This window comes from Megalobrama amblycephala, linkage group LG6 (assembly GCF_018812025.1).
Source record: "Megalobrama amblycephala isolate DHTTF-2021 linkage group LG6, ASM1881202v1, whole genome shotgun sequence".
In the NCBI taxonomy this organism is placed as follows: Eukaryota; Metazoa; Chordata; class Actinopteri; order Cypriniformes; family Xenocyprididae; genus Megalobrama; species Megalobrama amblycephala.
In genome coordinates this window covers 30,880,598-30,902,846 of record NC_063049.1, presented here as the reverse complement: position 1 = coordinate 30,902,846, position 22,249 = coordinate 30,880,598, and the positions used below count along the sequence as shown (strand labels likewise).

Sequence of the window (22,249 nt, the reverse complement as noted above, 5' to 3'; positions counted from 1 at the left end):
TGCATTCAAATACTAAGAGAAACTATATTCATCGAGAGGTAAAAGAGAGCGAGCGCTCTGTGAATTCAGGGTATAATAGATGTTGATGATTGTTCTTGAACATGCAAGATGAGAGACACAACGATTTAATAATGTTGTGTTAAAATACTAAGCTAACCCAAATATTTAGATAATAATTTTGTTCATTTTGATTGGATCTTTGTTTGCCTCCATTGAAAATTTCAAATGCTTAAATGTGCCGTTTTTCATACAAAATGAACGAGACATTGGCAATCACCGAGATATAATAATAATATTATTATAATAATAATAATAGCCTAATAACAACAACAATAATAATTTGTTTACTGCGTTTTTTCTATGGAATATATAGACCCGTTCTTTAACGAATTATTTCTATATTGTTAAATTTGGCTAGTGGAGTTGTGAGAGTGAAAGAGAGTGAACTTTAGCTGATGGGAAACACATTCTTGTAGATGTTTTCATTTTGTTTGTGACCTCAAACCTGTATGCCACAATACATCAAAATGGGAACAATTGCACTCACCTTATTCAGGATTACACACAGGCGTCAGGCTGTATTCCCTAGTTTGTTTACGTTAATTCACATAGGAACACAGTTGATAAATGACATCCAGCTAATATTTGAAAATATTTTCTGTGGCTTCATACAAACCAGCAGGTAATAAAAATCAAGTTGTGTATTAACCAGTTATTAGTTAATATTTATCGATTGTATTAGCCTATTTAGTCAACACATCAACACATTTCCCGTTTACATTTTACCTGTCACGCAACGCTGCATCACCATCATCGTCGTGATCATTATCTTATATTATAATAGTGACGAATGAGGTTGGAGAATCAGCAGCGTTCGCTCACACACTCCAGAGTGTCTCAAAGCAGCAGACCAGCCAACTGCACGCGCCATTGTTAATGAGTTCCCATTAAACCACTTTGGAAAAAAAGGTAAGAAACTTTTGTACAAACATATACATAACGTATATCTGAATGTATGCATGCATTTAAATCCTCACGTGATGCAGCTTATACAGTATATGTAGCTATCTGAGATAAAGACTGTGGCCAAACTGTTGTAAATGATCTGTTTAGGAACTATATTGTCCCTATTTTTGAGTTGGCTACTGGTTTTCAGGTTGAACTTTGACAGCTTGCATGGTGTTTTGAAAGTGGTGATACCCTAAACCTTGAGCTTCGACATGCACCATGCTCTTTTTCCCCGTGTTCCACTTCCAGCGCTGCTCTGCTCGTTCCTCTTGGACACTAGCGCTGCTGTACACATTATAAACCGACATAGAAGATTTTCAGTGTGTATAGTTTACAGCTTGTTGAGATGGTGTTATTTGTGCTGTGAAAAATCAGCAGTTAGAAGACGAATCCGATAAAACAACAACAACAACAACAGCTCCGCTATCGACACAGAAACTAAATTAGCTGCATTTTTAGCAGTCGGTGTTCATGTGAAAGTGCCTCTTCCATCATTTCCAAACAAGATTTTTCCATTATCCGTTTTAACATTAACCCACAAAACCTTCTGTGTATTTTCCCACACAGGACTGCACGTTGCATACTTTCTATTGTATGTCCTTATCATTATTTAGGCTACGTCTGTCGAGCAGATCAGTCATCACTTCTGTATCATTTCATTGAGTTTAACAACAAGTGAACATGACAGGACAGCGATGCGTTCAGATCTCGTAAAATGCAATGAAAACAAATGATTGAACTAAAATTAAAGCTTCTGAAAGAAACGTTAACACAGGCGGTATAAAGAATTGTTCAACTATGTCGCTTTATTGATACCTTATACATGGAATGCATTAATTACTTACCTTGTTCAGCCCCGTCCCTCCCTCCCTCCCTCCCTGTCACACTTCCACGTTTGCTCTCCAGTCCTCCTCCCCTCCCACTCCCACTCCTCTCTCGGCTCTCCGTCAGTCCGCGCGCCGCTCAAGGGAGAGATTGAAAGTGACACACTCACATTGTTGCTCTTGAGATTTTACGCCGTTGTAATAGGTAATGTCCGAATCGCACAAAGCAGATACTTGACGTCTGTTTGAGCTTTGTTTCTCTCTCTCTGTGCATGCAGCTACACAAATGGACGTTTTCAGACTTTGATGCTCTCTTTGCGCCCGCTGCTGAGGTTTTCAGTTCTGCCACGGACACTCGTGACTCAAACACGCGTTAAACGGTGAACAAGATTCCGTACTACAGGAGAGATTTTCGTCGGTCGCTTCTCGGAACTTCTCGGATCTCTGTGCTGTGTTCAATCTCGTGCACTGTCCTCTCTCTCTGTCTCTCTCTCTCTCTCTTCTCTCGTGCACTCTCTCTCTCTCTCTCTTCATGCTGTCTATCTCCTGCTACCTGTACCCCTCAGCTTGGAGTCTCTCAGTTCCAGTGGCTCAGTCACAGCGCACAGTGCACGGAGCTTAAGTGTCCAACACCGAACCCGGCCGTATTCAGTCCTCCGCGAGGCAGCGAGAAGCCCAGCCCTGGATTCAATACTTTTAATCAATGGACAGAGCCCTCTCAACGGCCAACCGAGGTACCGACACGCCATAAGCAGTAAGTGCACCAGAAAATAACTTTCGTCTTCTTTCATCCGATGCTTAGCGCATTCATGTTAACTGCTAGAGTAACAACTGGTCCATACCCTATTGCAACTAAGCAACATCTCAAATCGAACTATAACAATTCTGAATATAGTGCTTGAATATGAAACTGAATTCTTTGAGGCCTTTGATGAAAATAAATATAAGCTCATTAAGCAGTTTAGAGGGCCATGGATGTTTTACATATTCCCACTAACAGCCTACTTGTCCTTAAGACACGTGCAGCACCTTTGTCATGTTATTTTCTTTATTTAACAACTAATTTTGCTGAAAGTTATAGAACTTAGCTTAGATAATGATTGACGTTGAAAGAGTAAATTGCAGAATGCAATAGACGAGAGGGAGACTTTTGCCAAAATTGCATTTATTAATCAGCCTAATAATAAGATGTTTTTCTTTACATTTCATTAAAAATAATTGTAATAGGCTACATGAATTATGGCATCGTTCAATTAAGTTTAAAACTCAATTAAAAAGTCAGGAATGTTTAGGACAAGAGGACCAAAGTCATGCACCTTGTGCACTGTCGATCGTGTGGAAATTTTAATAATGATGTTTTCTTTGAAGAATATAGCATACTTTATATTCGGTTTAAGTTAAACCATTTATTTAATAAAGCAGATTGTTGATATTCTGTAATAATTTATTACTCTCGACGAGTGTGTATCTTGATAGCAGAGTTTAAGGCCTTGAGGTTGAGCTGGTTTAAAAAGAGTTTATGTTTTTGTTATTTAATATTTTAAAGAGCTAGCGAAACAGTGCAACATTTTGAGACATACTGAAAGATTTTTTTTTGAGGGGAAATCCTGTATTTATTAAAGCCCAACAAGCTTAGGCCTCAAGTTTAGCTTTACACGTGTTTGAATTTTTTCTGTGGTCTCATCGCCCTCAGGTCGTGTGTGTGTGTGTGTGTGTGTGTGTGTGGCCTATATATTAATGGACTTTTTTCAGACTTTTTTATTTGATAGCCTAATTTTCTAAGAGAAGGAATCTGTGACTTTATATACAAAATGTTGTCAGGCTTCTTATATTATTTTGTAAAATTACTGAAGAAGACCGAAACAAAGATACAGCTATTAATTGTGTTCAGTTTCAGCCTTGAGAAATTGACGCTTATGATTTGTTTAACCGCAAACTTTCTTTCGTTTAACAACATTATTATTGCTGTTTTTCCTATTGTGAAGGTTATCAAAGATGATAGCATAGGTACATTAAAGGTAGGGAGACAATATTTTGCTGATGGTTCATGTTTTGTAGAATATTTTGTTTAGGAAGGCTACCTCACGTTGTTAAACAACTGCTAACTGAGTTTTTATTTTTAATGAGGAAAAAGAGCCGTTGTAAGGAGAACCTGAAACAATCGAGCGAGCATAATACAGGTCTATGATTGCTTTATTCAAAGATAATTGCACTTTTTTGTTTCGGTAAAAAAAAAAAAAAAAAAAAAAAAAAAAAATCAAATTGTTTTCAAATTGATTAAATTAAATTTAGCATTTATTTAAAATATCCAGAAACCAGTCTAGAATTTCAGCAAATAGTGAAATCTAACTCATCTAGACAAATAGCACAGAATAAATCAAGAAATTCAGACAATGTACTATTTGTATTATCCTCTGATAGTTTTGAGAGATTTAAATCAGTCAGACCTAATTGTAATAATGCGACGAAATAAACCGAATACCTGTCTACTCAAGGTAGCTAAAGTAGGCTATATGGGCGCAGAACAACTCGAGTCAAAGATCTCGTTACTGTTTTTTTGTTTTTCAACAGTGTTTCTTTTTTAAAGGACACAAGTCTTTGAAAGTGATTTAGATTTTTCCTCACAGAACCCGTGGATTTGTCTTTAACAGGGGTGATGGAAGTGAACCGAACCGTCTTTGCTTGAAGACAACAAAAAAGCATCTCAAATGAAATCGCTATCTGTTGTCGAAAACAATACACATTACATGGAAATGGAACCACAGTTTACAACTGTACTCTTATTAGACTCTGAACTCTGAAGTAAATAGCTAAATCAGAAGAAACAAATAAAGAAAAAACACATGCCGAGTGCACATGATTTGTTATTATGTTACATTCGATATTTTCCCCCTGTCAGTTCAAACTCCGAGTTATGTATACATCACTTTAAAACTTTAGAGCAGTGTATTTGAAGAGTCACTCACAAAATCATGTCTGTGCAAGAGGGAGGTATGGTTGCTATATAGCTAGCTGCCATCAGCGCTAGAGATCATTCTGTTTCTTTTTAAAGTTACATTGATGTATCCATTATTCATTTGCACAAACTTGGCTCCCATAGCCAGCGGAGACGTTTTCTTAACCAAGACCAAAAGGAAAAAAAAAGTTAATTAGTCTCTGTAACAGAGAGGCTCTATACGTCTCAGTAATTTTGCAGTAGATGGAAGCCTCTGAGGATACTTTAATCTCGCGCTTTGGGGAGCCCATCAGAATGGATCAAATCCAGCATTTATTCACGGCATGTTTTCTCCACCTTAAGGGACTTCAGGGAAAGTTTAGCGCCATAACCTTTTTACTTGCTTGTATTTACAATACCTGTTAATTCTTTTGTTTAATACATAAGACACTTGTCGCTAGATGAGTATGAAAGGAGCTAAGAGTTTTAGTGCCTCGCAATGTCAGAATAATAAAAGAGTTTGGAAAAAAATGGCACGCAGTAACCAACTGCGTAGCCATTACAATACAGCATTGCCTTATTGCTTTTATAAAAGAAAAGTTACTTCATAATAGGCTACTTGTATTTCATGAAATTTCAACAAATCTATTTAATATGCAAATTCATAAAACTCCATCCTTCCGCTAGAAGATCTAGTCCCTGACAGGTTAAACTGGCCTGGGTGCTACGCAGTGATATACAGATGTAGCCTACGTTAGCTTGGTGTTTTGTCAGAGCTGTTTTTATATTGTGTATAGCAGGATTGGAACACTGTATTAGCAGACCAACGCCCAGGACCACAACTATTAGTTTAGTAGAATATATTCATTCGCCGCAAATAGCTCGTCAAGGCCTACTAACTGCCATTTGTATGCCATTCATTCGCCTTTCTGCAACGACATGGCACTTTGGCGACAATCGAAATTGGTCATTTTATTGTTTTTAACTATTTTTTTTTTAAACAAATAAATAAATAAAATAAATTAAAAAATTTTTTTTAAAGAAGGCCAAATTATTCTCAGAGTAGATTTATTTTTGAAAGACAGTTTCTGAATTGCCTGTAAGTCTTGGCTATACAATATAGCTATTATTTCGATCGTTATTGCCCAAGGAATACGTTCATTTCACACTATATGTGGGCAAATTGTCACAATTGAAATTGCTATTACCCTATAGTACCCTATAATCAGTCTACTTGGCTCCTTTTTTTTCGAAAAATTTAAACAATAAAACAATAATACAAACACTAAACAACTCTTGAAACAGCAAATTTGTCAAATGTAGGCTACATTACGAAAAAATGTTTTATTTTGGCCAGAAAATATTACCCAATAAAGGACTTTCTTTATTTCTTTATTTCTTTATTTATTTTAATGTGACAACTTGAAATGTATTATAAATAGCCTTGTGAAAGTTTTAAAATTAAAATCTGTCTTCATTATGTAGCTGGCTCTTGCTTGAATATACATATAGGCCTATGGCATTATTGTGTTTATTAAAGCTTTTTGAAATTTTAGCCTGGAGGACAGAATTCACAAAATATTCTAATTTAGGAGGGTTTTGAACTAGGTGTTTGAAACCTTGCAAAACCACTTATAGAGAAATAATACATTTTTTAAGTGGAGTTTTAACTAAAAACTTACAGCTACTATATATATGTTTATATATCATCAAACCATTTAACATTACACACCTAAATCTAGACCGCAGTCACCAACTCAATGTGTGTGTGTTCATGTGTGTTTTATAGCCCTGCTCATTGTAGTCTACCATGTGTGATTTTTGTGAGTCAATGTGTGGTCCCTGGAAGTGTCAGAGCAGTGAGCCTGCTCTGTGGTTTGTGTGTGTTGAGTGTTTGTGTACACTTGTGTTTGTCCGCTTTTTGTCTATGTGCGAGTCAGAGCAAGAGATTTAGGGAGAACATAATAAACTGCTGCTCACTCTTTATCTTTTACTGTATAAGATGTTTATTAGCGAACTCAACGTGCTCCCCGGAAGGTCTGTTGCACCTTTTCTTTGTATCTAAATCGACATATTTTCTGCACATGACCAGTATATTTGCACACTCATCCACGTTATGGCAACTGTATTTGTTTCTTTACTCTCACACTAATCAATTCATTATTATCTCATTAACACTTATTCCCTTCTATCTAACATGACATGGTCTTACTGCTAAATAGAATATGCAATATATATATATATATATCCAAGGAAGTCCCAGTATCAAGCTTGTCTTACTATGTATATTTCCAGTGCAATCATCTGTCTTGGTTACAGTTTGATCTGCCATCAAATTCATGGGTGATAAGCTGCTATCTATCTATTCTTCCCTTCCCAACGCACACACCTGTGAGACACCGAGGGGCCTTCAATACGAATCCCTCAACCATCTTCACCTGCTTTATCTGTACCCTGACTGAGGCGATGCTTTAATAACCCTGCAATAAATGAGTATCACAGCCCTATTCCCTGGTCAATAAGGTTAACGCCTTAGCATGTCGTCAACACAGAGATACCACGATACCACCAGGTTCTGTAACAACACACGGCTTTATCTCATTGCTCATTTGCATGCGTGTCTCTATTAGTTGTTATTAACTGCTGTCGGGTAAAGGGCTTTTATTACTCTGAGTTAGAAAAAATCTATAGAAACTGGACACTCTTGTCATGCCAAACAGCCTTTCCCATACCTCTTTTTTTTTTTTTGTCATCTTGGTAGGCAATATTTCTCTCTCTCATTTCCCAACCATCTGCCTTTTTTCTTAGCTTTTCTGGATATCACTCTTTTTCATCTGTGTATGCTGACTGACAGTGTGAGCATAGTCAGATCAGTAGTGTGTCGTTTACTGCCCTCAGCTTCCTGCGTGTGGTACAACTGGCAGAGGCCACTCTTACTGCCAAAGAAAAACGTGCAATGTGGAAGGCAGGGGAAGGTTAGCGAGGGAAAGAGCAGAAAATGTATATTGCATTCTTAAGAGAGAGTCTCTGCAGTGTGGTCGTCGTAGTTTGGAAATTTGAGTCTCATGGGATCAGAGTTCTGTTCCACTCCCTCGTCTGGCTTCTCTCATCTACCCCTAAACATAACAGTCATTAGTTATGTTTGTAATGTGTGGCTGCAAGCATTACAAATAAAAAAGGAACCGTGTATCTGGTTGTGAATACCTATTGGTACAACACTGAAATGTAAGGTGCTGTTGTGTTGCATGTTGTGTGTCATTTGTCAAGAGGGCTGGTTAGTATGTATTTTATTAGCACACTAAAATGGCATATTTGTAATTGCTGTGCTATTTTAAATACTGTAACTTCTATATTTTACAGCTCCTCCTGCTGTAAGCAATTTCTTAATCTTGAATCAAGATCTTGCTTTCATTTTTTTTTTTTTAATGTTCATAATCTTTGTTGATTATTCCTGATACCATATACTGATTAGACATTTATCACTCTTTTTACCTGATGTCAACCAGTTGGAAGGACAGCACTTAAACAAGACCAATCACACTTTTATGACGACTGTAAACTTAAGGAATAGTTCACCTAAAATTGAAAAAGTAATCATTTTCTCAACTTGATGTTGTTTCAAACCTATATGACTTTCTTTCTTCTGTGGAACAGAAAAAAATATATCTTCAATATTGACATGTGGTGACAGAAATTTCTTTTTATTAGGTGAACTAACACTTTAAGAACTTAAGAATGTAAATTCTCTGAATACGAAACTGAAATTACAGTGGCAGATTTCATTTATTATCCACTCTCCCGTGTATGCTTTATAGTCTTCTAATGGTTTATGTTTTAATTCAGATACAAACAAGTAATGATAAAGCAATGATGAAGCCATTTCACTCTTAGTTCATCAAAAACTGTGTTTGAAGTAATGAATTCCAAAACTTTGAATCACAGTAGTTTTTTTTTTTTTTTTTTTGCAAAAGTGTCTAAAATGGGATATTATAGCTAGTGTCCCTCTTCAGTAAGCTTGTATTGATCTGTCACAGCAGGTGTGTATTGACCAGAATAAACTTTTACTGCACCATCTTTGCATAGCCATTGTCATCTCCATACGTGAGTGTCGGGCAGACACCCTGGAGCTGGTTTTATCTACCCATCAAATATTTGGTGCTGGGGTGGAGGAGGATCAGAGAGAGAGAGAGAGAGAGAGAGAGAGAGAGAGATTGGCATAGAGATGTAAAAAGAGATTCAGACATCCTCTTGATTGGGATCGGAAGACTCATTAAAATCAGACAGGTTTGGACCTGTGAAGCCCAGTGAAGGAAGGAACAAAGACAGCCCATCAGTGCCAGATGAACTAAGACTGATAAAAGACTTTACATTTTGAAAGTACAGTGCAGCTTGTAGGCAAAAAGCTGTTACTAAAGGCAGTGAATGCATCAAGCACAATGGACATTATTGTGTCCGTTTGCGGTTTCATCCTTTTCTTGCTCGGTTCTGTGCAAGTTTCTGAAACATCTAGAGACACTTTTTGTCAAGAGATTTTATTTTACCCCTGGGACTGCAAGTCTAATGGGCAAGCCCACAGACGAGCTGTTAATTAAAAGCAGATCTGTTCGCCTCATAGAGTTGAAGTGTATCACAGTGATCTTACACATACCAGCGTGTTGTATCTGTTATATTTTAGGACTTTATCCTCTATTGTTAGTGTGGTGCAGTGCAGTTCAAACTTTGGCATGATGAGCACAACAGAAATGAGAGCTAATGGCTGCATGTACACTGGGGGAATGTCAGTTTTAATTGGAAAGCTGTGTTTAATAGATGCTATTAATTTTGTATATATATGCGAGTGTTTTCATAAGCATGCATGTTCATTGTTGTATAGTATTGTTCACACTTGAGCTTTATTAAACTGTCTCAAAGGCTCTGTAAATCTCTTTCTTGTGCCTGCGTGTAAGTGTGAGTACAGTGTGGACCATCAGTTCTTGTCCCTCAGCAGCACACTAACACATTTCTTTCCATTCAAATGCTCTTAAAATGTTTTTCCTCCCACCCGCTTATTAAACTCTAAAGAATTCAGACACTTGATTTCTGGACCCGCATTAGGTTTTTAATCACGCAGAGGCTAATGTTTTTAATTTATTATTCATTTTGAAAATTTAGCTCCAGCTTGTAATTCTCTTTGGACTTTTTTATGTTCCATGATGATGTTTTTCTCGTCAAGGCCAGAAAAGAGAGTGATGTTTTCTGCATAACCACTGTGAGGAGAATAGCAGAGTGGGTGGACATTGAAATCTATCTATCTATCTATCTATCTATCTATCTATCTATCTATCTATCTATCTATCTATCTATCTATCTATCTATCTATCTATCTATCTATCTATCTATCTATCTATCTATCTATCTATCTATCTATCTATCTATCTATCTATCTATCTATCATAATCATCACTCTGTATTTATGAAGTGATATGCAAATGAAAGCGCTCAAGTGGAGAGTATGTTTCTAGTCTTTAACTTTTGGCATGGACTCAATACAGCCTGGCACTGACTCTAATGGACATTACCAATATTAAAGGTTTGGCTGGAAAACAAAGACCTGGAAATTGTCCCCACAGAGCTCCCTGGCTCAGACGAATATGTACAGACATCCACGTGCATTCAAAAATACTATATTTGCACACACACACATACAGATATCATCTGAACATCTTACAGTAACTTAAAATTTTGAGCATCTTTGCTTTCATATAGTATATTAACCTAGAGGTCTGACATTTCGGCTACACGTATAAATACACATACACATCAGTTTACATTCCCCATAGACGCTGAAGCAGAACGAGACACTGGGCCTCAGCTTCTCTGTTTGCTGATAGTCTTGATAAGATGCCAGCGTCCTCTTAAACGATTCCCTGTATTTTAGGACACAGAGTTGGATGTCCTTGTGCTGTTGTCTGTTAGCCGCAGCTGTTCAGTTTGTGCGTAAAGGTCAGCGACAGGGAATCCTTTGATGTGTGAGTTTCCTCGTTAAAGAAAAATGCTTATTGATTTCAGTCATAATTTGTATGCAGTCCTTTAAGAATCAAATAAGATCTTTAAGCACTATGATAACTTGTTTGGATCATCTAAATTTTTTTCATTTATTTATTTAGCATGTTCTTATTTGATTCCTTTCAGGGTTAAACCCAATTAATGATTTAATCATATAATCATTAATCATAGATAGATAATCATAGTCACGGTGAGGACCAAAAAAATGATTTTGGGGGGAATCATAATTTCTTACAGTACAATTTATATGTACATTTTACAATTTAGACAGTCCAGATTTGAGAGAATACACACTCTTATTTGTATTTATATACTGTGATATTTTTTTTTATTTTTCTATGATATTTGAAATAAAAAAACAGAACAAACTGTTATTATATTATTATGTCATATTATTATGTCTTCCATGCATTCACTCTTATGCTTATTCCAGCTATTTTTTTGTTATTGGATATACAATTTATGATTATTTAGAAAAAAGCATATGCATTGATATTGGCTGTGTTTTCATTAGGTCTCTCACTCTTTCCCTCTCTGTCTCAGGTCCTTATCCTCTGGCTGGTGTTCCCTCTGTAGTGTGGAGGGGGATGGAGCGTGGCGGAGGAGAGAGCCCTCGTTTGCGGGAGAGCCCCGAACGACGTGGGAGCAGCAGTCCTGATATCGGCTGCCCCCCACCAAAGATGGGCCGTCTGGAACTCAACGGCAGTCCTACAGGTCCCCGCAGTCGCCACAATGGGGCCCCACAGAGACCTCTCAGTGGTAAGACATTCACAACCTTTTCTATCCCTCCATTTCTATTTTTTTAGTTTTCCCTCTTTTATTAGTAGTAAAGTGGAGAAAGAGAGAAAATACTGTTGAGAGAGATGAAATCAGGACATGTTGCAGGCCAAATTGAAATCAGAATCACCCAGACTAGCACCATGGCACATTGTGCGTGGAGCACAGATTCACCACTATTTCAACAAATATGTGTATATATATATATATATTTAGTTAGTGATATAATTGTTATAGAATTTAAAAAAAATAATAATCAAACAGCACATCTAGCTACCCATTCAGCTTGGTTTTCAATTTTATCGGACTTGATTAAAAGAGCCTTCCATAGTGCATGATGCAGATCAATTTAATCCCAAACAACACTGCTAACAGTGATTGTAAATTAATTGCCTAAATTATTACATTATTTGCTAACTGCATTCTTTAAATTGTAATGTTGACATGCATTCTCCGTAAAGCTGCTTTGAAACGATATGTATCGTGAAAAGCGCTATACAAATAAATGTGAATTGAATTGAATAGTTGAGCTCACAGGAGTGTTGTGGCCACTATAAGCTCAGTGAATTAAGTAGCGCTATATAGAGCTGATTTATTCACCATGGCCAGTTATTGATTGCAACAGTAGCGTGTTTATCAGAAGGGGGGTCATATTGATTACAGTGACCCTAACGAATTGCCATATACAGTGGTGTGGTCACAGCTGTGATTAATGAATGGCTTTAAATATGTTTTTACACACGGGTAGTTGACACATAACATGGACATGAACTGTTTTCGTTGAGGTTTTTATCTACGTTTTCTCAAAAAAAAAAAAAGACAAGTCAGATATCGCAAATTTTTCTTCTAGACAGATTTATTTATTGGGAGTGCAAGTAGAGACTTGCATCATCAAGCATCATGATTCTCAGAGAAAAGGCAAAATTATCTGGGCCAAATTCTTAACAGTTATATCCTTTGTTTCTACTTTTATTTCTTATAAGAAATGCATGTGTATATATATAATATAGTTGTATAGCGTACCATATAGGATGATACCGCTGTTACTGCTTCATTATCATGTCTGCAAACCTTCATGCAGTTACACATGAAGGTAAAGTGGTTCTGACAATAAAATAGTTACACATTTTCCTCTAAGGAAACATACAGTCTGTGTCCAACAACAAACAACACACAGCCACAGCACAAGTGTTATATTCTATCATCACTCACACTGTGTAATCCCTGATGTTATGCATTGGCCCAAAAATGTCATCAAGATCAAGCTGTAATTCACCTTGACAGTGAGCAATGTGTTTAGCCAATCATAAAGCCACATATCAGATAAAGATTAGATACTTCTTTGGGGCCAAGACCTTAGCAACACATATCGTGTGTTTGTTCATGACTGTGTGTGTGTGTGTGTGAGTATCATTTGCTGTACACCTCTGATGCAGATTTGATTTGACACAATATCTATGTCAACAAATTATATTCTTAAGAATTTTTTGGAATAGGTGGAGGAGGAAAGTAGTGGGGCTCTCTCTTCCTGTGCCCTGGCAGATGGGCCGAATGGTTAGTTTTAATAAGAGGTTGTCCTGAAGCAGTATTCTCCAAACCGCAATGGAACAATAAAGAGTGGCCACACACAAGTCAGACATGGAATCAGAATTACTCAGACACATGCCTGCATTGCTAAAAATCTTTTTCCTAATCTGTTTTTTTTTGTCTTGTTGTCCATCTAAAGCATCTCAAATAAGATATTAAGTCTATTTTTCAGAAAATATATTAGTTAAGTTTGTGTTTTACCTCTTCAGCAAATTATTTTAAAACAATTTGCCAATAGAATAAACTTAAAATGAATGTTAATTCAGTACATATTTTATGATTATGATTATTATTATCTAATGCAATTTTGCGTCTCAGGTAAATTTATCTTACTTTGAGGCTGTTTATCTATTCTTTCTGGGAAACAAGACAAAAATGCTGATTTAAAAATGTTTATTTGCAGAATGTACTTTGCTGCTATATTTCAACATATTTAATGTTGTTACTTTAGTCGTGGCAGTGTCACACTTTTATAACAGTTTAAAAGCAAATATGCAATAACAGAATAATTCCACAGATATGCTTACAAATGACACACTTTAACATTCCTACACAAGTCTAAAAAAATATGTGCAGGCATTAATGCACATTACAACAGACACAGAGAATACCCACACACACAAAAATGAGTCAGACACAGGCTTCGCACACATGCTGTTATCTTATGATGAAACCGTGCTCATACAGGGTACAGGGATGAGCCCATGGGAGCTAACGGGAAAAGAGAGAGAAAGTGAGTGAGAGACTGCTGGGAGCTGTTGTGTGTTGACAGTTATATTTCCCTGTTGGGGGAAATTCACTTACTTGAATTGGCACCGGCCCCTGGCCTGTAATTCACTCCACAAGAGCATTCTGAACTGGAAGCCAGGGTGATTAATGGAAAGGAAATAGAAATATAGGAATTGACTGATTAAACCAAGGGGCTCTGGGAGCCATGCGTAAATGTATATGTATTTGTATGTGTGTGTGTGTGTGTGTATAAATTAGGAGAGAGAGTTTTGTACTGCTCTGCTCTTATTAGTACAACTGGGATTTTGCCTAATGCTTTCAGCCTATAATTTCTGAAGGGTATTAATTAATAGTCTGAAGGCTTTTGAGCACTTCAGGGAAATTGAACAAGCCAGTGGAGATTGGTTAGGCCTAGATTAACCAGGAAACTTGGGTGGGATGTGTGTTTTTCAGGCATCATTAGGTTGCGCGTACTATTTCTCAACAAGCCGTGAATGACTATGCATCCCAACATCCCATTAAAAGACGGGACTCTGTACCCACCAAATCACTTGCCAACATATTTTACAGGTTAATCATAAACGTTTTTAACTTAAATGTTAACAAAGTCAACACTACTAAAATAATGTGTTAAGTTACAGTGCAATGAGCCGTAACCTCAAACACTGAAGGCAGAAACGTTTGCATATCCGTTGGAGACTCATGCAACTAATTTTATTAAGTGACCAATGCCGTTAACACGCAGTTCGTTGACTTGTGGAGATATCAGCTCAGCTGCACTGACAAAGTGGAGGGAGGCATCATAAAAAATGATAGCTTTAATGTAGTATAATGGAGCTGGTTTGATGGTTGGTTTGATACACAATCTGGACGGTTTGTCCATGTTGAGTATTTGCATGGGCTGGGGGACAACCGATTGACCCCGTCCACCTTATTCAAATGCAATGAAGAACCTATTAATCATTACTGATTTTTTAATGAAGACTTTTCTCCTGAATAGTACGTGGCAACTGTTCAAAATGATGCTACTTACGCTTGATTGAGAAATAGAGCAGTGGATGGAATTTATGTACTGTAGGAATATTTAAAAAAATGTATGGAAATGAGTCAGATTACCATTTGTAGAATATCAGCTCAGTCACTGGACTCTCTTTTTAACGGACAGTAATTCAGCTCTTCTCTGTTGACCATTGTTTCTTGAATGATTTCCATGCCGTGCTGCTCTCCTGTATTGCAGGTCTGATGATTCCAGTCTTCTGTGTGGTGGAGCAGATGGATGGAGGGATGATATCAGATGGAGAGAGCCGGGAGGAACATGCCGAGTTTGTACTGGTCAGGAAGGACATCCTTTTCACTCAACTTGTTGAAACTGCACTTCTCGCCCTTGGCTACTCCCATAGTTCTGCAGCCCAGGCACATGGTGAGTTCAAAAATGCCCAGACTCAGAGTGCGTATATAAAGCAGTTGATGAATTTACCTTTACAATTTCATTAAAAAAGAAAAAAAAACCTTGAACTTAAAGAACTTGAACTTCCAGCGTGAAATGGAACCACAGAAGCCACGGAAACCGGAAGCAATATCAGATATTAACATTTTATCTTGATTTACTGTTTAATCGGGCTGCCAAAAGTTAAAACATTTTTACACAAAACTCCCTTGTAGTTTACTTCAAATCTATATAGTTGTAAACAACTGTATTGCAGTTAATATAATATTAATTAAATTAAAGCCCACTTAAGTGTATGTTCTTAAAGATAGTAAACTTTCATGACTGTTTCTTAACACACTTAAGTACACTTTTAAAGCAGTACACTTTGTAATAATTTCAAATGAAAAGTTTTCCTTTAAAGTACATTTTAAATCATTATGTTTTAATAATGTTTTGTCATTTTTTTTAACGAAATACAGTTATTTTGATGTGTTTATTAACATAATAATCATATGTAAAGTACTTGATTATAATTTTAACTGTAGTGTGTTATTTGATATTACGTTTAAAATGAATATATTTTAAATATACTAAATTACATTCAATAGAAATGACATTAAAGTATACTTTAGTTTACTTCAAATGCTTGTCAGTGCATAAGGCAATTGCATATAAAGATATATTTGAGTTTAATTAATTTAAAATATAGTACATCCGAAAGCATTGCATTGAGTTTGTACTCAATTAGATACTTTTAAATTATATTATTTCAGTAATAAGTGCTCTTTTTAAAAGTGTTCTAAAGTGTACATCTTTTTCACAAAGGGTGAATTACAAATTTGAGTAAATAAGATTCAGTTCATCAAAACTAGATCATGTATGAGATATGCATGAAATATAATGAGAAAAAAAATCTTAATTATATTTTTATATTTAATATATCTATATCTTAAAAAAGTTAGAAGTTAGTAGTTTAATATTAATTTATAAATACACTAGTGTTTGTTGTTAACTGGCATTCATTCATAATACATTACAGTAATTAATGCTAATTTAGTTCACTATAAAATGATAATGTTATGTTTATCTAGAAATTGAAATGAACCTAGATTAGTAAATGCTGTAATACCTAATGTTATTAATATGTAATATTATTTAATACATAATGCATTAACTAATGTTAATGAAATGGAACTTATTGTAAAGTGATTCCAAAATGCAAAATAATCATATTTATTTCTGATATAACTACATGCCTGAATTAAACATGCAGTTTGTAATCTTTCCATAGTACATGCTCTTTCACATTCTATTTTAGGCAGTATACGGTACGGAACACTACACAGGAACAGTATGCACTGCACAGTATGCAGTGAGCAAAACGCTAGTACTCCATTCCATTACAGTTCAGAGCTATTAGAGTGGCAGGGAGTGCTGGGAGGAGGTCTGGCTGTTGAGATGATGACAGGAGGATATACTGTTTTGGGCTTATGTGTCTGAGAACACTGAGGAGGAAGGGCATTTGTTCAACATAACTGAATCACAGACAGTCTGAAAATCTCATTAAACAAGAACAAAGGAAATGGCAAGGCAAAGAATGCTGTACTTTCACGTAACAAAAAGATGCGTGTGAACTGTATTTGTGTGTATGTGGTAACTTTGTGGGAATGCATGTTTGTGTCTGCTCGAGGTCTTTGTACTCACATAGTATGTGTCCATTTTCTGTGCCTGTTTGTGTGTGTATATGGAGAATGTTTATGAGTATGTGGGCCAAAGAAGCAATATAATGCTTTATTTTATTGTTGCACACATGATTGTCATCTCCCAGAAGATTGAGAGTTTACTTGGATTCTGTAAAGTATGAAGAAAATTTAAAACAGTCATTACTTCATGTTGATCCACGGTAACAAAAGACATCATGATTTACTTCATAAGTTGAGCATTTGGCATTGATGTGAACTTATTTTTATGTCGTGTTTGTGTTCACAGTTCACGTCCTGAACATCTGACTAGAAGGAAGTTTGTTGTGCGATTTGATGGCGCTGCATTTTATTGAAAGTGTTTTTAAAAGTATTGTCAGAAAACAAAGAGCGAAAATTGAAGGCCACGTTTCAACCTTTAATTAAATGATCATTTAAGTCAGACTGATGAAATGTCTGCTACGTTTTTGTAGTGATTGTAGTTTTTAAAATTAAATGCTGCGTGGTTTGTTTGTGTGTGACTGGAGCTTGTTATTCATCAAAAATAATGTTAAATAAGCATCCTTTCTATTTTTTTGACAACTAAATATACACAGTAACGAAAACAGAAAAAAAAAAAAAAAACATTAGTCACTCGCATAAATTCACTCAAAGCACTCCCTTTAGAAATTCCTTTGAAGAGCCAAAAACAGGATCAATATGTTTCCCACACAGCGACTCCTTAAGCCATTTGTGGAACCTCCAAAAATACCGTAATGTGCTATAAAATGAAACAAGTATGCAAATTGATAGAAGCGGCATTATGATTGGAAAGGCAGAATAGTCCTGTCTGGCCCACACAATGGCGCCACATCTGTGAGGAAGTCCCAGACGCTACTCCCCTGAACGCAGAAATACGAGAGGTCACCTCTGCGCGGTCGCAAAACAATATCAAAAGGACATGGAGGAGGACAGGATAGCAGTGGAAAACAAACCATTTAGACTCAATATAATCCACACACCCTCTCACAGTGATCAGTTCAGATGAGGCCAGATAAAAGAAGAGGTGAGGGATACGGCTCCCACACTCGCTCACGCACTAACAAGATGTACTGACTTCAGTCTATTCCTAAAAGGAGCAGAGAATGAGCGATAGAAGGAGAGAGGGAGAGCTCTCCTCTCAAATGAATACTTTTTGTTTTTAAAGCAAGCGTTTATGTTAAATGAATAATTTCTGGCTTAAATTATACATTTTTTCCTCTGTGGTTCACAACCAAAATTACACAGAGTCCCATCTATTTTCTCCCTGTTTGAATTGTGTCCTGCATAGCTCTCTCCTAGTGGTATATTTAAGCTCCTCTCCCAGCACCGCTGCCTTTCTTTAATTAGCCTGACCAGTAATTAACTGGGAGATATTGTTTATTTCAATTATAAGGGTCTGAGTACTTTTATAGAATTGTATGGACAGACCTGTACTTTAAGGCTTCAGACAATTAACAGTGGTGACGGATTACAGCACGAGCGCATTGTTGTGCTGCCACGTTTGACATGCAGCCACAACAGGTCGAACTGGGGCAGTTTGATGAAAATACACGCTGTTGCCTGATAGAGGCCGAACCGTCACTTCACATTCTTTGAGTAATGACAATTAACTAATTCCCACTTTTACATTTGCAGGGATGCCTTACTTATAGGGAATAGTAGGTCACCCAAAAATGAAGATTCTGACCTCATTTACGCCGTTTTGTTTGAAACCTGTATGCCTTTTTTTCCATGGAAAATTACAGGAGAATTTCGGAAAAATATTTGGATGAAGATCTATCTCAGTCTTCAACGAATCCTTTGATTTACTTAGATTTATGACCAAAGTGAGTAAGCCTTCCATCTGCCATCTGACACCCCTGGCAGCCAATCAGAAACAAGTCAGTTCTGTCATTGTTGTTGCCAGGGGTCTTCACCTGTCTAGCCAGACAAATTTTCACTTTCACAGCCTTTTCAACAGACCAAAATACTGATTTCATAACAGATATAAGATGTTTATATTATGATATTATGCTAAAAAACCAAAACCATAATACATTCTGTAAGTATTTCTCAGGCCTGCCGTTCCTGTTTGATTTCTCCTGTGTATATTACTGATGACTGATAATAACAGTATAGAGATGGATTTCACGACTCATATAGTGGGGCATCCCTTCACCGGGCCAAGTCATTCAGAGCAGCAAACATTTGGAGTTCAGTGCATCTTTCCAAACTAGCTCTGCCAAACAGAGTATGTATGCTAAGGAAAATTTTCAGACTGTGTGTGAGGTAGCGTTTGTGTGTGTGTGTGAGTGTGTATGGATGGATACACATAAGTTTTAGCCAAGCCACCAGTCGACCACATGAAAGCCTAGCACTGGGAGGAGGAATTTTAATGTGGCAATGGGAACAATGGTTTGTACTGGGGGAGGAAAATGACAAGGAACAGAGTCTTTCCAAGTTAAAAATGATTCATTAATGACATTACCACAGTCTCTGTATGATGCTAGCTCATACTGTAAATAGGAATAAATTTAACCGCTTTTTATTGGAACAGAGATTTTTTCAGATTGGTTGCAGTGAGCTGTCTGTTCAACGTTGAACATGTGAACGGGATAAACTCACTGACGTTCGACGCTTTTGAAACGTTCGACAGCAATTGAAATGAATCACTGCTTAACTTAAAGTACATAAAGAGCATCTCAGTTCAGTCTTAATTGATGCTACTGCACATCTGTCTTATATGTCTTGAATACTCAAGACGTCTGCGGTGGGCATACGTTCAGCATTGCACAATGAGACAAAACAGCAGCGTTCCTCAAAAATCATAGCAAAACCAGTAATATAAACACAGACTTGAAGAAGGAGGACAGATCTAAAGGTGGGCGTGGCACAATCATACAAATTGTCTTCATCTGTCTGACTTGCCTCTCTTCTTTAATTCACTGTCTGGGGAATACATCTCCACAAATACCTTTAGAACAAAGACTTGTGTCTCAGAGGATAGAAGTTCACTGTTGTTACAAGGGTCACCAGCAGGGTTGGACCGTCATATAGTGGTTGTCTAGGGCCCCGACATACTTGGAAGCGCACAAAATAATCTATAATAAACAAATACATTATAAGTTCTGACACAAGGAGCTTTGCCCCCAATCATAACTGGAAGCAATAATCATTGAATGTCTCCAATAGCATTAAATGAAGGTAGCAAACAGTAACCAGTCAACAGTTTACAGTAATTTACATGATTTATTCATGCCAAGTACTGCACACCCAGACGTATTCACAGATTCCACACCTGAGCATTTTCTTACATTTGACAGAAAAAGAAAAATTCTATACTGAAGCTATTGTGTCTTTGGTGTGCTTACCATTTAAGGTTTAAAACACTTTTGAATGGCAGAAATAAAGCATAAGGCTTGTGACACTTTCTCAAGAATAATATGGGGAAGGAATTCAAGCACTGCTGATGAGAAGATAAGATAAATCTGTTTTTTAATGTTTGCATAGTTATTGAATTAATATTTTTTCAGTATTTATTTAATTTATTTAATTTTAATTATGCATTATTTAAATTTTTATTTTGTACCAAATTTCCTCATTTTTTACTGACTATACAATTTTTACTTTATTTGCAAAACAAAAACAAAAAAAAAACCCAAATCTATTTAAGGCATCTATTTATAGGCCTGTTTACTTTTTACGTAGTTCTACCTCAATTAGCTATATTTTTACATTATTTTTGATTTTGCACTTTTCTTTATTTGCCAAAAATTATATAATTAATTTATATAGGCCTATTCACTTTTGTACATAGTTCTACTTTAATTGTTGTCTGTTTACATAAAATCTGTTACACTAAAGTACATCGTACTATACAGTATGAGTTACTTAAGAGGAACAATGTTGCAGTTGCTCTATGGATTTTATATTAAGACTAAATTTATTTTTTTATATTTACATTAAGACCAAATTCAAATGAATGTTTTACACCAGTGAGGCCCATTTTCATAATCTAGGGGTCTTGCAAACCCACTGGCCCTGTTTAGATTCTGACACTGATAAGCTCCCACATCAGAAGCATTCAGAAGCATTGCAAATTTGCGAAAACAGTTTCTGTCCAAAACTAACTCATTCAATCAGGCTTTAGTGGCAGCAGTGGCATGGCAGTACAGTGTCTAGATGGAGGTAAGTGATCCATCGGCATGTCTGTGTGTGATTGAGCAGCTGGAGCTCTTCAGATGACACAAACAGCCTAAAGCAAAGCAAAAAAAAAAAAATACAAAAGAGAAAGAAAGAGAGCGAGAGAGGGAAGCTGGGCAGCGTCTGGGTCTCATTTAGTGGATAGTAATGTGATTAGCATTGTTTAGTTTTCACAGCTTCAGTCAGTCCCTCTTAAGACCATAGGAAATACTTTTGTGTGAGAGTTTGTGTGTGTGGATGTGTTTTGTATCTATTCATGGCACACCCTTGGTTTTTTGGTCAGGTTCACGTCCTGTTGTCGGATGTGTTGGATATATACATTTGCACAAGAGATGTGGAATTGACTGCACATGCATGCGAGCGGTGCGTGTTGAAAAGTGTTTACGGACGTGTGCAGTGTTTGGAAAACGGTTAATAATGCAATGAGCGCAGGGTCCAGTTTACATGTACAGCGCATCTTGACAATGATTGCGACATCTGGAAATAAATAGAGCGGAGGGCATAATAGATTCAGCTAATTCATTTTTAATAGCACAGTGTGGTTCTTGGAAAAAAAATTATGGCACCCTCAGTAGATGCCACTGCTGGTTATGTTTTATCCTGACCCTGATCTGTAAACCTATTCAGCTTCAGTATAATTTAGAGGGATAATTCACAGTTTGAAGGTGAATGCATTTAAAAAGTTATAAAGTCTAAAAAGATGATCACTGCTTGATTGCTTGACATTTTTAATGTATTTAGTAATAGTTAAACCCATCAAAACATTTCTCATTAACCATTAAAGGGATAGTTAACCCAAAAATTCTGTCATCATCTACTCATTTACCCTCATGTTGTTCCAAACATGAATGGCTTTCTTTCTTCATTGGAAAACAAAAGAAGATAATTTGAAAAATATCTTGGTATTTTTTTCTTTCTTTTTTGTCCACACAATCAGAGTCAGTGAAGTTGTTTCAATGCATGTGCTGTAGTTTAAAATTGTGGACTTCAAATATCTGCTTTTGTGTTTTTC

The 22,249-nt window shown here is 36.5% G+C and overlaps 1 protein-coding gene across 4 annotated transcripts in view; it reads left to right on the top strand.

Moving 5' to 3' along the window:
- The first annotated feature begins 778 nt into the window (after positions 1-778).
- satb2 (SATB homeobox 2) overlaps positions 779-22,249 on the top strand; it is a 43,368-nt gene continuing 21,897 nt past the window's right edge. Inside the window, exons 1-4 of one of the 4 annotated variants that reach the window (XM_048193892.1) lie at positions 779-969; positions 2,399-2,586; positions 11,356-11,571; positions 15,143-15,325. In XM_048193892.1, coding sequence (XP_048049849.1) covers positions 11,400-11,571; positions 15,143-15,325 — 355 coding nt within the window. In that variant the 5' untranslated portion in view covers positions 779-969; positions 2,399-2,586; positions 11,356-11,399. Of the gene's footprint in view, positions 970-2,222; positions 2,587-11,355; positions 11,572-15,142; positions 15,326-22,249 lie in introns of those variants that run through there. The other 3 variants (XM_048193890.1, XM_048193891.1, XM_048193893.1) reach the window with 3 other exon arrangements.